Here is a 12301-nt window from a genome sequence, read left to right on the forward strand (position 1 = left end):
ACTCATGCAGCTTTCTCTCAACCTGAACACACACCACTAAAAAACCCAGTCCATCCCCTTAGGACACCAGGGACTGTGCTCATGCCCTAGCATGACATTCCCAGGGTATGGATTGAGGAGGGCATTGCATCAATGCTTCCTGGACACAGGTAGAATGGAGACAGAGATGGCCTGCGCAGTTGCCAGTGGTTTAGGAAGGGTCTCACCTTGGTCCTTGTCTCTATCTGGGCTCCACGGTCCAGCAGCAGCCGCACCATGATGATGTTGCCTCGACGGGAGGCTATGTGCAAAGGAGTGATCCCATTCTAGCAGAAGGAAGGACAGCTTATTATAGGAAGCAACCCCTCCTCTCTTCCCTGCAGGGCTGCCAGGAAGCACGGGGCAAACAAGGGACAGAGGGCAGTGGAAGGCTAAATTCCTGCGCAAGGATGGACAGGTGAGAGGCAAGCACATGCCCACCCGTGGCTGAAAGCTGTAGATGCCATAGCAGCCACCCCACACGGCACTCACCTGGGGTGTGAAGTTGACACTGGCTCCACGATTCAGCAAGAGTTGGGCCACACTGAGATTCTCATAGTGGGCTGCAATGTGCAAGGGCGTAAATCCAGTCTAGGGGAAAGAAGGGGGATCAGCCCAGCCAGATACATGCTCCCTGCTGAAAGGATGGATATATACAGCATACCAAGCTGCTGTTCCCCCTGGGAGGTGGGAAAACTGGCAGGGACAGGGTGGGAGAGCCACGCACCTTGGAGAGGACATCAGCATTGGGGTCATTTTGCAGCAGCACGGCGGCTGTGCGGGTGTCATCGTTGCGAGCTGCAATGTGCAAGGCGGGCAGGCGGACCTTTCCCTTTGTCCCATAGTTGATAAGGTGAGCAACCACATTCTCATGACCCTGCTGCAGAGCCACAGCTAGCGGTGTGAAGCCATCCTGCCAAGGAGAGGCAGGTGAGTGGGGAGAGCCAAGAAGCCATGGCAGCACCTGGCACATCTGACAGCAGCCTCAACAAGTAGAGCTGCAGAGTTCTTCCCAAGGATCGTACCTCTGTGGCTACATTCTGGTTAGCTCCATTTTCCAGCAGGAACTTGACAACTTCCAGGTGGTTTTCCTGTGCTGCCATGTAGAGTGGTGTGAATCCCTTCTGCAAACAGAGCCATACACATCAACACAACCCTTCCTCCAGCTCCTTGAAGAGCTGCACCCCACCAAGCTTACAAGTAGGAGGGGGATTGACTTTTTACACAGTCTGACAGTGGTAGGACAGAAGGAATGTCTTTAAACTAAAAGAGGGGAAATTTAGGTTAGATGCTAGGAAGAAATTTTTTGCTCAGAGGATGGTGAAGCAATGGAACAGGTTGCCTAGAGAGGCCGTGGATGCCTTATCTCTGGATGCATTCAAGGTCAGGTTGGATAGGATGCTGAGTAGCCTGATCTAGTGCTCTGCAACCCTGTGCATGGCAGGGGGGTTGGAATTAGATGATCTTCAAGGTCCCCTGCAACCTAAGCCATTCTGTAAACACCCACATCCCCGGTTCATTGTTAGGGAGCATCTTTAATGAGTTCTGCCAGGAAGAGTTCAGCGTGCTTGTGTGTGCAGCCACGGACTCCCACCAGACACAGTCCATCTCCTCACCTCCCCCAAGCTTCTTTCCCCACACACTTGTGGTCCTTCAGAGATCAGGCAAAGCCATCCTTGTCGCTGAACAGGACCAAAGAGACACTAAAGGGCTACTGCAGAGCCCTTGCTGGGCGCAGCTTTCGCCACATGGACATCATCACCACACACATGCTGGAGCTTTGCCTACCCCAGCGTGGATCACTGTACCTGTGACTGAGCATTGACATTGGCCCCATAGTTCACCAGTTCCCGGACTACGTCCTGCTGTCCAGCGAGAGCAGCAATGTGCAGGGCTGTGTTTCCCTTCTGAAAGACATCACCACAGGGCAGCACTCAGGGGAAACGACAGACCTGATGTGCGTACTAACGTAAGTGTGAAAAGGGCTGCTGCCATCCTTGCCAGTGCCAGGCGGTGGGGCCATGCTCTGCACCCCATTCCTGCTACACACACATTTGCTGGCCAAGGAAGAGGGTGACTTCATATTTTTTATGAGGTCACCAGCAGCCAAAGCTGTGCGCGCTGTCAGGCCCTGCATATCTCCAGCACCAGGAGGTGAGCAGGGGAAGGGAGAAGGGAGCACTGAGCTGGCAGTCCTCAGGCAAAAGCACAGAGCATGTCCTGGGAGCCATGGCTTCCCAGTGGAGCTCAGGGAGAAGCAGACTGAAAGACACAGACTCCTCCCTCCAGTGCGTGCCCTGGGGCGGTGAGGGCAGGACACCAGGCTCTGCTCTGCATCCCAAGCCTTGCTAGGGCACAGAGGTGACATGCCAACCACTGCAGCTTCCACAGCCTTCCAGACACTACCAGAGGCTGCTCGTTGTCCAGTCCTGCTGGCTCATGCCTTTGTCACAGAGAGAGAGAGCCACACCTCTCCGTGATGATGCAGGGAGACAACTATGCATTATTTATGGAGCACCAGCAATGGCAGGCTGTAGAGCAACAACTAAGGAATGTGACCAGACTCCTCTGTTCTCACCTTGGTCGTGGTCTCCAAAACAATCTCCTTGTGCAGAAGCTCCACCACCATTTTCGCGTGGCCTTCCTTGGAGGCCAGGTGCAAGGCGTTCAGCCCATTCTGCAGGGCACAAAGAGGGACATTAGTCACAGGATGAGACTGATGATCGCTGGGAACCACCCTGGAGCTCCTCTACAGACCTGGCTGTGTGTGCTTGGTATGGTACTGAAGGAGGTGCTGGCTGCCAGGAGTGCAGTTGGCTTCACACTGCCAGGGCAGCTGCATGCAGCCCTGGGCACTGAGCTGCTGACTAACGTTGGAGGTTTCCCTGTGACATGCAGCCCTCGTGGACTGGTTCCTATAGATGGGTGTCACCATGGCTCAGTGGGTGTGCATGGCTCCACAGGCACTGTTTGAGCTCTCCTTGCTCATGATGCATTCCTGTTGTCAGCTCTCATCTCCGCTCCAGTGACTTCCCAGGGGTCCCTGAGATCTCCCGCCCACAGCCACACTTGTCACAGCCAAAGCCCTCTGGATGGCCCAGAGTGAGGATGCACACGCTGTGTAAGTGTGACCCTGCCAATTCCATCCCACAGCCCATGCTCAGCACCGGGGCTGCTTTGCTCCTCCAGTACTGAGCTGCAGCAGAGGCTCTGGGGAAGCACTGGTTGTGCAGCTGCTCAGCTCTGTCACATCCAGGAAGCTCCTGAACAGTGCAGGTGACTGCTTGGGAACACTGCTACGGGTGCCCCAGTTCAGCCCTCCTTTTCCAAGCTACAACCACAGTCCCAGGAGCAAAGGGCTGAAGAGCACCCTTGGAATATCCTTGTGCTGTCAAAAGTGGGGGGTTAGGCCTGCCAGCACCCCAGAGGCAGTTGAGAAAGCTTGTGTTCCATTATTTCCAACTTCCCAGACGTGAACAAAAGGGCTGAGATATTTACTGGCAGAGAGGTTAAATATTTGCAGGCAATTTCAAATGGCACTTTTTTTCTCCACAAGGGAAAAGTGCTGCACTTCTCCCAGATGGATGCACTGTGCTTACTCACCCCTGTGCAACTCTCATGTGGCAAAGAGCTGCCAGCTCCCCAGAAGCACACAATGCTGCCCAAGCACTCCACCTCCCAGCCATCTGCTTTGGCTTTTGGAGGGTGCTGGAAGGTCACTTTGCAGGATTGCTTCATCCCCATCTGAATACAGGTAGGGGAGCAGAATATGCCAGGGAAAGCTCCAGTTGCAGCCTTCAACATCCCAGTTAAACTCACAACAGCTTCCAGAGGGAGTTTATCATAGCACAAAAACATCTTCCACCTCTCTCGTGCTCAATCCACCAACCTTCCAAGATCACAGACTCTTTTCTACCTCTCAGGTATGCACAGATAGCAAGTCTACAGGCTATCTCAGCACACCAGCTCCAGCATCTCCTAGAGCTCCAAGCACAAGGGGATGGCTGCCAAGGGAAAAACAAGCAAGAATGCAGCAGCTCTTTGACTAGGGCACAGCTGCACAGCTCTGCACCCACATCTTGAGAGCTTACCAGCTGGGTAAGAGCCACAGATACAGCACATGCTTTTTCCCTGTTATATCCATGTAACAAGATGCAGGGAGGACAAAATCATGAATACTCAGCTGCTCCCCTCACACATATGTCCTCTTACGCAAAGGATTCATAAATAACCTTTTGAAAGCTGAAAGCCATTGAGGAATCGTTATTCTCCACCCTTACAGCGATAAGCACAGTGTTTACTGAAGGCTGTTTCCCAGAGGCCCATCGATATTTCTGCCTCAGGAACAATGCAGGTTGTTTTGCAGGTTTGCTCTGGTTTGACGGCTCGTCTGACCCAAAACCGCCATGGGATGCACTTGATCTGAGCAGTGCTGCACTCCCTCACCAACTGCAAATGCTTGGGCGCTGCTGCCAATGCAACAAACTCAGCTCTGCAGAAAAATGCTCCTTCGTGTTGCTGTACCCTGAGTGGACCCTGCCCTGGGTTGTGACCCAGAAAAGATTCCTGCCCACACAACCAGGACTGCTGGGTTCTGGCAGCCAGCTCAGCCCTGCTTCTCAGCTCCAACTCCTCACCGGTGACGACAGTATGCATGGATTCAGAACACAATAAGGATACTGATGCGGATGGCAACCATGAAGAAGATGGTAGGATGAAGATCAGATGGCATGTCAAGGTCTCTGCACGTGTGTAAGAATACAGGGCCTGTGGGATAGGTCTGACCACATATATCCCTCCTTATTCTATACAGGACATGTGAGGTTGGACCTTTCCCACAGGTCTGATATTCCTCAGAAGGAAACCCCAAAGTGCCATCTAACCTCAGCGAGATGGCAAGAAGCAGTGCAAAGGCACCACCAAAAGGAGCACCTCATCCTGCGGCAGCCACGTGCTCCCAGCAGGATGTTAAACCCCCTCATCGGCTGCAGGAATCTGGCTGGAAGCAGGACTGCTCCCAGCAAACGGGGACTGCCCCTCGTGGGGAAGAAATTGAAAACTCTTTCATCTTCAAAGGACTGAAACACAATGTTTTCTATTTCTTCTCCCTACAACACCCTTCTGGTTTCAATCCTGTCCGTGCCCACACAACCCCAGGACAGGAACACCTGGATGCTGGTTATGCACTGACAATAATTGGGAATGAGGAACAAAATGGGCTCCTCGTGAGCTTTCCCCAAGCCTCCTTTAGCATCCTAGGGAGGAGAAAACAAGGTGCAACATGCCCCAGCGGCCAGCAGAAATCCAGCATATCTGCACAGCACTGTCAGTCAGAAAAGAAAAGGAGACAGCAACATTTCCTGGGGGAAGATGTCTGCAGCAATGCACCGGCCACTGCAGTGCATAGATTGATGGGTCTGAACCACGCTTGGTTTGGGAACTTGATACTGAACCAGAGGAACATCCGCTTGTGCTACCTGCCAAGTCAGCCTCCCCAGCATCACTGATGCTCTGGAAAGCAGCTGACAGTGCCGTCTGCCTGTCTGTCCCCCAGCTCAGCCCAACTCCCTTGTGTCCCTCCCTGCAGCACCTACTCTGATTCAGGCTGGGTCGATGCATTTGGCAGCTGCACAGGTAACAAAATGTTCTGTCAGTTATGTGCAAACCATTCCTCTGTGCCTGCAGCTCTCCTTTCCAGGGGCAGAGCTGTCCCTGCTCTGTGTTAGAAGGGGCTCCACCTGAACAGCACCTCCTGAGGCCCCCGCACTGGCGTTCTGCAAACATCCCCTGTTTTTAAACACCTCCCACTGCTTTTAAACTTGCTCTGCCCACCTCCCACTGCTCTGTACCAGGATCAGGGCTAAGCTCCCTGGGGCCTTTCTCTTTCCCTCTCACACAGAACAGAATAAGGAAGGGACAGTGACTGTCACCTCAGCCTTGGGGAGCCACAGCATGGCAATTTTCACATGAGCTAGAGGTGATACCAGAAACCTCGTGGGTTTCACCTACCTGATTACAGGTGTTAATATCTACCCCATTCCTGAGATGATCCAAGGCTTTGTCCAGATTCCCAGATCTTGCAGCTCTCAGAAAACTGGTCGCAGCATCAGCCTTGGGGAAAAAAACAGCAAAACAGAAAAACAGAAAAACAGCATGAGGTTTGGCATCATACTTTGTGCTCTCCCGTCAGCAATACGGGATCATCCCAATGCTTGGCTACAGAGACCCGGTGGGAAAGATAGAGGCCAGGCAGGCAGAGGTGCTCCTCATCAAACAGGACGAGGCAGGGCTGGGAGTGAGGCTCAAGGGAAGAACAGCCTTTGGCCAGGCCAGGGAGGAGAGATGTATGGGTCTGAGCAGTGCTGGTAGGGCAGGGAAGGTGCTCTAACAGGATTGCTGCAGCCTTCCTAGGCACAGAAAATGCTTTCTGTCCTGGCTGAGAGTACAGCAAGGGACAATATACTGCAGCATTGGTTGTGCCTGCCTCTGCTGTCCTCCAGAAACCAGTACAGGAGCCACAGTGGCAGTGGGGACAACAACCCCAACTGTGCACACTGCAGCCAGGAAAATCACGGCAAGGCAGTGTCACCACCCCAGGCAAGGCACAGCAATAATTTGTATAACACTATTAAGGCAGCAAATGAAGACAATGGGATGGCTCACCAGAAGCTGGAGAACAAGGTGGAAATGCAGTGAGAGCTCTGTGTGGCTGTGCCTGTGAACTGGTGCCTGCCTGGTAGGTCTCGCCCAAAGGGCTGTCCACAGCACTGAGCCATGAGACATCCATGGCAAAGCAGCAGGACACACTCCTCTGTCCTTGGCTCCACTAGAAAATCAGAGCCCCTTTCTTACTACTCATACTGGGACTGTCCAAGAGACCTCCTGTGCTATGTGAGCATACATCCTGCCATCCTCAGCCCTCCAGTGCCCACAGCCCTGGGGTCATCAAGCTCGTGGGGCAAGCACTGGAAGCAGCATAGCCTCGGCAGCAGACCTAGGCAGAATGGTGCAGGTGAAGTGTTCAGAGCTCCTGTCTTACCAGCCTCGGTCATTCCAGCTCAGACATGGAAGCAGCACTGCTCAGCTGCCCCCTGCTTTCCTCCATCCTTTCCTCATGCTCCTACCCAGAGAAACATAGCCCAGCACAGGGCCCACTGCCCTGCTGCCCCTGCAGAAAGAAGGCCTGCAGATGGGTGTCCCAGCCCCCAGCAAATGCTGCAGACCTCCCCAGGACAGAGGGACGAGCAGTGGAGGGCAGCATCGCCATGCCCCGTGCTGGCGCAGTCTCTGCACGCAGGGAAACACGTGCAGCTGGCATGCCTTGCTCTGCCAGCTGGCACCACAAGCTGCTGCTTCGCAGCACAACCCGGTCTGCCTGGGAGGAGCCCCCACATTTGAAGCTAGGCTGCCAGCTTCACGGAGGGCTGCAGGTGCGTTGGAGAGTCAACACGATGCCTGGGTGCACTCTGCTCATTCAGGCTGATCTGCTGGGAAAGGCAGAGCACGGTGCTGGTGCTGCCCTTAGAAGTGCACATTTGCACTCAGAGCCCTGCATGCTGTCTAGGGTCAGCAGGAAACACTGACAGCTCCAAGAAATGGTTAAGTGCAAAGGGTTTTTCTAACTCCAGCTGCTGCTGGAAATCTCTGCATCTCAGCTCAAGCCCTCAGCTACACTGCAGGCATGGCAGCCTCAGCACAGACCTACAACAGCAACCCCCTTGGAAATTCAAAGCATAGCTCAGCCAGACCTGGGATCCCACCCACGGGACACGCATGGAGCTGCAAAGATTAATATGGTAAAACTTGATATGCTCCAGCAGCAAAGCACTTCCAAAACCCTGGTACACCCAGCAGCAGAGACCACAGGCAGGAAGCAAGCAGAGAAGCAAAGCAGAGGTCTCTTTGGGCATGAAGGAGAAGCGCATTGTATACTCACAGCCACGTCTGGACCAGACTTGCCCTTTCGTGCTGCCATAGTCCAGCACTTCAGCTGAAACCTGAGCCCGGTGTCCCCTCTTCCCCTCCTTGGTTATCTACTCCCCAGCTTTAAGAGAGCCAGTAAGTTGCATTGCATTCTCTCTAAAAATACCAACTCCCTCCTCGCTCCAACGCAGACCCTGCAGGGATCGCCAGCCACTAATGGAATTTGTTCGTTTTCTTTCCATTACTGTGTCAGACAGGATATTTAATAGCAAGCTGCCTGTGGAAAGCAGATGCTTCTGCCAAGCACAGGGAACAGTCAGAGCTGCAGGAACTACCTCGAGAAGAGCAGAGAGGAGCAGCCCCACAGACATGGTCAGGAGCATCTTGCAGGTAACACTACCCTGGAGGAGAGGGGTGGAGGGCCCTTCCACATGGCTGAGGCGTGGGTGCTGCAGAACGACTGCCCTTCTGCTTCCCAGAACCAGAGAACTGATGGGAGCCGGGCACCGGCAGCCATGGGATGGAGATACAGCTCAGACAGCAAAAGCAGACAACAGATATCTGCAGTCATATTCTCCTCTTAAAGTCCCTGCATACACTGGGACTGCCTACCTGGCATTCGGTCGTACTCTTTCACAACAGCTGATTACTCTGGGGTGTCACAGGCAGCCTGACAGCATGAGATTAGCCAAGGAACTAAAGTATAGATTGGGTCAATGCCATCTCCTTTTTCAACAAAAGTTGAACGGTGACAGCAAGAAATGCAGAGACTCCATGGGCATAAGTATGTATGCGTATAAAAAAGATGCATGCACATCCCAGGCAGCACAACACAAATGCTCCTTAATGCAGACACACACATTGCACACTTGCCATCTGCAGCTAAGCACAAAGTGCAGCGCAGACACACTGCGTGCACTTGCTTGGCATTTGTGCTCATTCTGCTGCCTGCACCCACAGTTGCTTGCTATCCACCTGCCCCAGGACATACAGCAGTTGCTTCCAGATGAAAAAGAATGCCCCCAGTGGTTTTACTTTTTTTTTTTGGTCAGCTTGCAATGTTTCCATTCTCCTTCTCTTTCCCAGCCATTTTTCAGGAAGGAGTTATTCCAAGCTGAGGAGGTAAACTTGCTTATTTGTCACCGTGTACCTCTGGCACCACTGCTAAGCCCCACATAAAGGTGCTGTGTTCCATGGACTTGTGGATCTTCAAGCTGTGAAGTGGCAGGATGCAGCTTCCAGCACTTCCCAGATCTGGACTTTGCAAAATGCTCCCAAGACCTTCTAAAGTGAAAAACACAACTCAGTGCAGCTGTGCTTCTCCTTCAGTTTCTCTTCTTTCAGGCAACAGTCAAATTATTTCTCTTTCCCAGCCCTGATGGGAGACTTTCAGTCCTTATTCACAGGGTATCACCACTGCCTGATGACTGCTCCTTCACCCCAGCAGAAGCCTGGATCTGACCAAGCTCCTTGCACCATAGCTGTGGCTAAGGCAATATGCAAGGGGGATGTTTTGCCAAGCCAGAGGTTCAGGCTGGATTTCGCTAATCTTGCTCTATTTGTCTCCTGGACACAGTCAAAGTCTTCTCTAATCTTTTCTGGCAGTGCCATCACTCTTACTTCCACCTAGGGAGGAGCTCCTTCTGCAAATTACTGATAAAGGAAAGAAGGGTCTCAACATTGCCTCTTTCTATGTTTGTCAGGAACATACTCTGTAGAGGCTGTTAAATGTAGCATGTTGATGATTCCCAAGAGCAAATGAGTTCAGAGGCTCATACTGCTCTCATGGTGCTTTCTGGGCCACGAGGAAGGAAGCAAATTGTCCTGCTGTTTCAGACTGGCAAAAGGCACATATGCATGCTGTTACACTGCTCGTGTGCACCATGCCTGGGCCTTGCCAGACCTGACACTTGGTCAGTTTGCTTTCTTCCAGGCCAAGCTACTGAAAATCATTGCCACTGAGGAGGCTCAGACAGCAGGCTTTGCTGCAAGAAAAGCTTCCTGTGTGTGCTCTGTAGCACAGGTCTTCAAGGCAACTACACCACTGCATAGCTTTCTATCTCATGAATTTATCACTAAAGATAACTGCATCTTCCAACTTTTGCCACTGCTGTATTCTTTGGAAGTCATTTGGTTCTCCTGCCAGCAACTCCTGCTCTGCACACTTGGTGGCATTTGCAGCTCCACTGCTCTAATGCTCCTGAAACCCCACATCTGGAGCAATATGTGCCTCTTATTCCCTGGTATGCATTAAGAGTGAAGCCAGCGGAGGCATCTTGAAAACCAGGATGGGCAAGCAGCTTGTGAACAGCAGAGAAATAGTAACAGAAGAGCCAGATGCTGCTGCTAAGAGCAAGGCTCTACCTGGGGATCCCCTACAGGGGCTTGTGACCCTGCTAAGCAGATGTGCTCCCCCCCCACCTGGCCTCAGGCTGCCAAGTGCTCATGGATGTCCAGCAAGGAAAGACGAATTGGGTGGGGTAGCACACAATGCTCCAGCAGTGCACAGAGCCCCAGCACCACCAGGGAGATGCAAGCCTGACTCCTGCACTGTGGCCGTGTGTTACAGAGGGCATCCTATCCAGACAGTACATAAAAGGTCCAGACCACATCCCAGGAGATCACCCAGTCGCTGTCAGCTGTTAGTACCAGGGCACAGTCAGCACTGCCTGCTGGGGAGGAAGTACAACAACCCTTGCAATAGCCTTTCGTTTGCTTTGACATTTCTTTGCTCTTGTGGGCATATGTCCAGCAGCAGGCATGGTCCTCAACCTTGAGGTATTGTTTCCAACAGAGAGAACAATGTAGTGCCTTACTTTAAGCAGTTCTCAGCCTAAGGACTTCTTTCAGGCCAGAGTTCCCCATGTTCTCCCTACCCTGCAGACATCAAATGCCCAGGTCAGCAGGTGCTAATGGTGATCCTTTCTCCTCAGATGAGAAGAATATGTCAGTTCTGGAAATAAACTAAAGGCAGCTACTAAGATTAAGTGCAGTTAGAGATGGCTCCTGGGGTCTCTCTAAAAAGATAAGGGAAATTGAATTGGATTCAACTTGGAATGCCCAGAAACCGAAACCACAGCATCTGATCAGCAGGAACTTTCTCCTCTATCTGCATTCACAGAAGCTTGACGCGGGTGGTCCCTGCAGTGGAAACAAAACCTACCAGCAAGTTTCAGCCTTCCTGGTGGAAGAAAGCATTTAATAGTGCACAGCATCTCCAGAGAGGCCACAGGAGCGAAGCCTGCGGCAGGCAGCCAGAGCAGCACAGAGAAGAGGCTGCCAGGCACATACTGCAAACTCAGATGAAAGAGAAAAGCAAGAACACTGGGAAAAGCTCATCAGATGAAAGGATAAATCCATATACCCAAATTCTACCCTCCCACCATCTTCACCCCTGCCCACGCGATTTAGGACAGGTCTGCAGATCTTAGTAGAACTTACGAGAACGAAAGCATCAAGAGGTCATCTCTGGAAACCATTTGTCAAGTGATTTTGCTCTCCTTTCATGCACCACCCTGAGCAAAACCTTTGTCCATGCTCATTGTTGCTGAGTGGAGATTTCATAATACCCCAGGCCTCCCCAAGGCGCAGACCACCAGAGGCCATGGCTGATAGGTGCAGCAGTGATCCCCAGTCATGAGAATGCAGGGGTGGACATGGCACTATAATCTGGCAGCAGGAGAATCGAATAATGCAGAAATGAAAGATCTGCACATGTTCCTGCATCGAGGGGCTGTTAATGCTGGAAGAGAATTTGGCACAAGTGGCAGAGCAGAAAGCCCAAAGTAAGGGAGGAGGGTCCCTGTCAGGTATCTGAGAAGGGAGGCAACTCTTCGATTAGTTTTTGAGCTTTGACGTTAGTGAAGTGGGGACACATTTTCAGGTGCAGTCATTTGACCCCTCTGTCAGGCACAGTCCTCCATCCTTACAGTATCACAACTAATTAGCATTTGGAAAGCCTGTTTTTAGGCACTCTGAATGGGACAGGTTGGTCTGGACTGTCACTGGTGGTGTAGTTAAGGGCCAAATTAACTCTGTCCCTGCTGAGCACGTTCAGATGTAGACAATTGGCCCCTTTCCTCCCATCTCACAGATCCCTTTTGCCAGATGCTGAAGCTGGAAGGGGTTCAGAACTGTGAGGAGATGGATTTCTCCTTAATCTGCAATGAGCAAGTACTAGGGAGCTGCCCCTGCATAGTGAACTGACCCTTCCTGATAAGGATCCCCTAGTTCTATGAAAGCCTGTCTGCCTGTCATTTCCCAGATAGAACTAATGGAGTTTCTAAGCAGTAGGATCAAGATCTTTTTCTGAAATTTGCAAACCAGCACTTGTCAATGAAGTACAGAGCTGAGTCCAGCA

The 12301-nt window shown here is 52.1% G+C and overlaps 1 protein-coding gene across 8 annotated transcripts in view; it reads right to left on the reverse strand.

The window, feature by feature from the left end:
• ANK1 (ankyrin 1) overlaps positions 1-12301 on the reverse strand; it is a 50178-nt gene that overhangs the window by 18098 nt on the left and 19779 nt on the right. For 7 of the 8 annotated variants that reach the window (XM_019622668.2, XM_019622662.2, XM_031556754.1 and 4 more), the window contains exons 2-8: positions 6028-6129; positions 2597-2695; positions 1827-1925; positions 1044-1142; positions 746-931; positions 511-609; positions 207-305 (exon numbers count right to left, since the gene is read on the reverse strand). In XM_019622668.2, the coding sequence (XP_019478213.1) occupies positions 207-305; positions 511-609; positions 746-931; positions 1044-1142; positions 1827-1925; positions 2597-2695; positions 6028-6129 (783 nt within the window). Of the gene's footprint in view, positions 1-206; positions 306-510; positions 610-745; positions 932-1043; positions 1143-1826; positions 1926-2596; positions 2696-6027; positions 6130-7954; positions 8056-12301 lie in introns of those variants that run through there. The other variant, XM_019622663.2, reaches the window with a different exon arrangement.

Source organism: Meleagris gallopavo, chromosome 24 (assembly GCF_000146605.3).
Source record: "Meleagris gallopavo isolate NT-WF06-2002-E0010 breed Aviagen turkey brand Nicholas breeding stock chromosome 24, Turkey_5.1, whole genome shotgun sequence".
Lineage (NCBI taxonomy): Eukaryota > Metazoa > Chordata > Aves > Galliformes > Phasianidae > Meleagris > Meleagris gallopavo.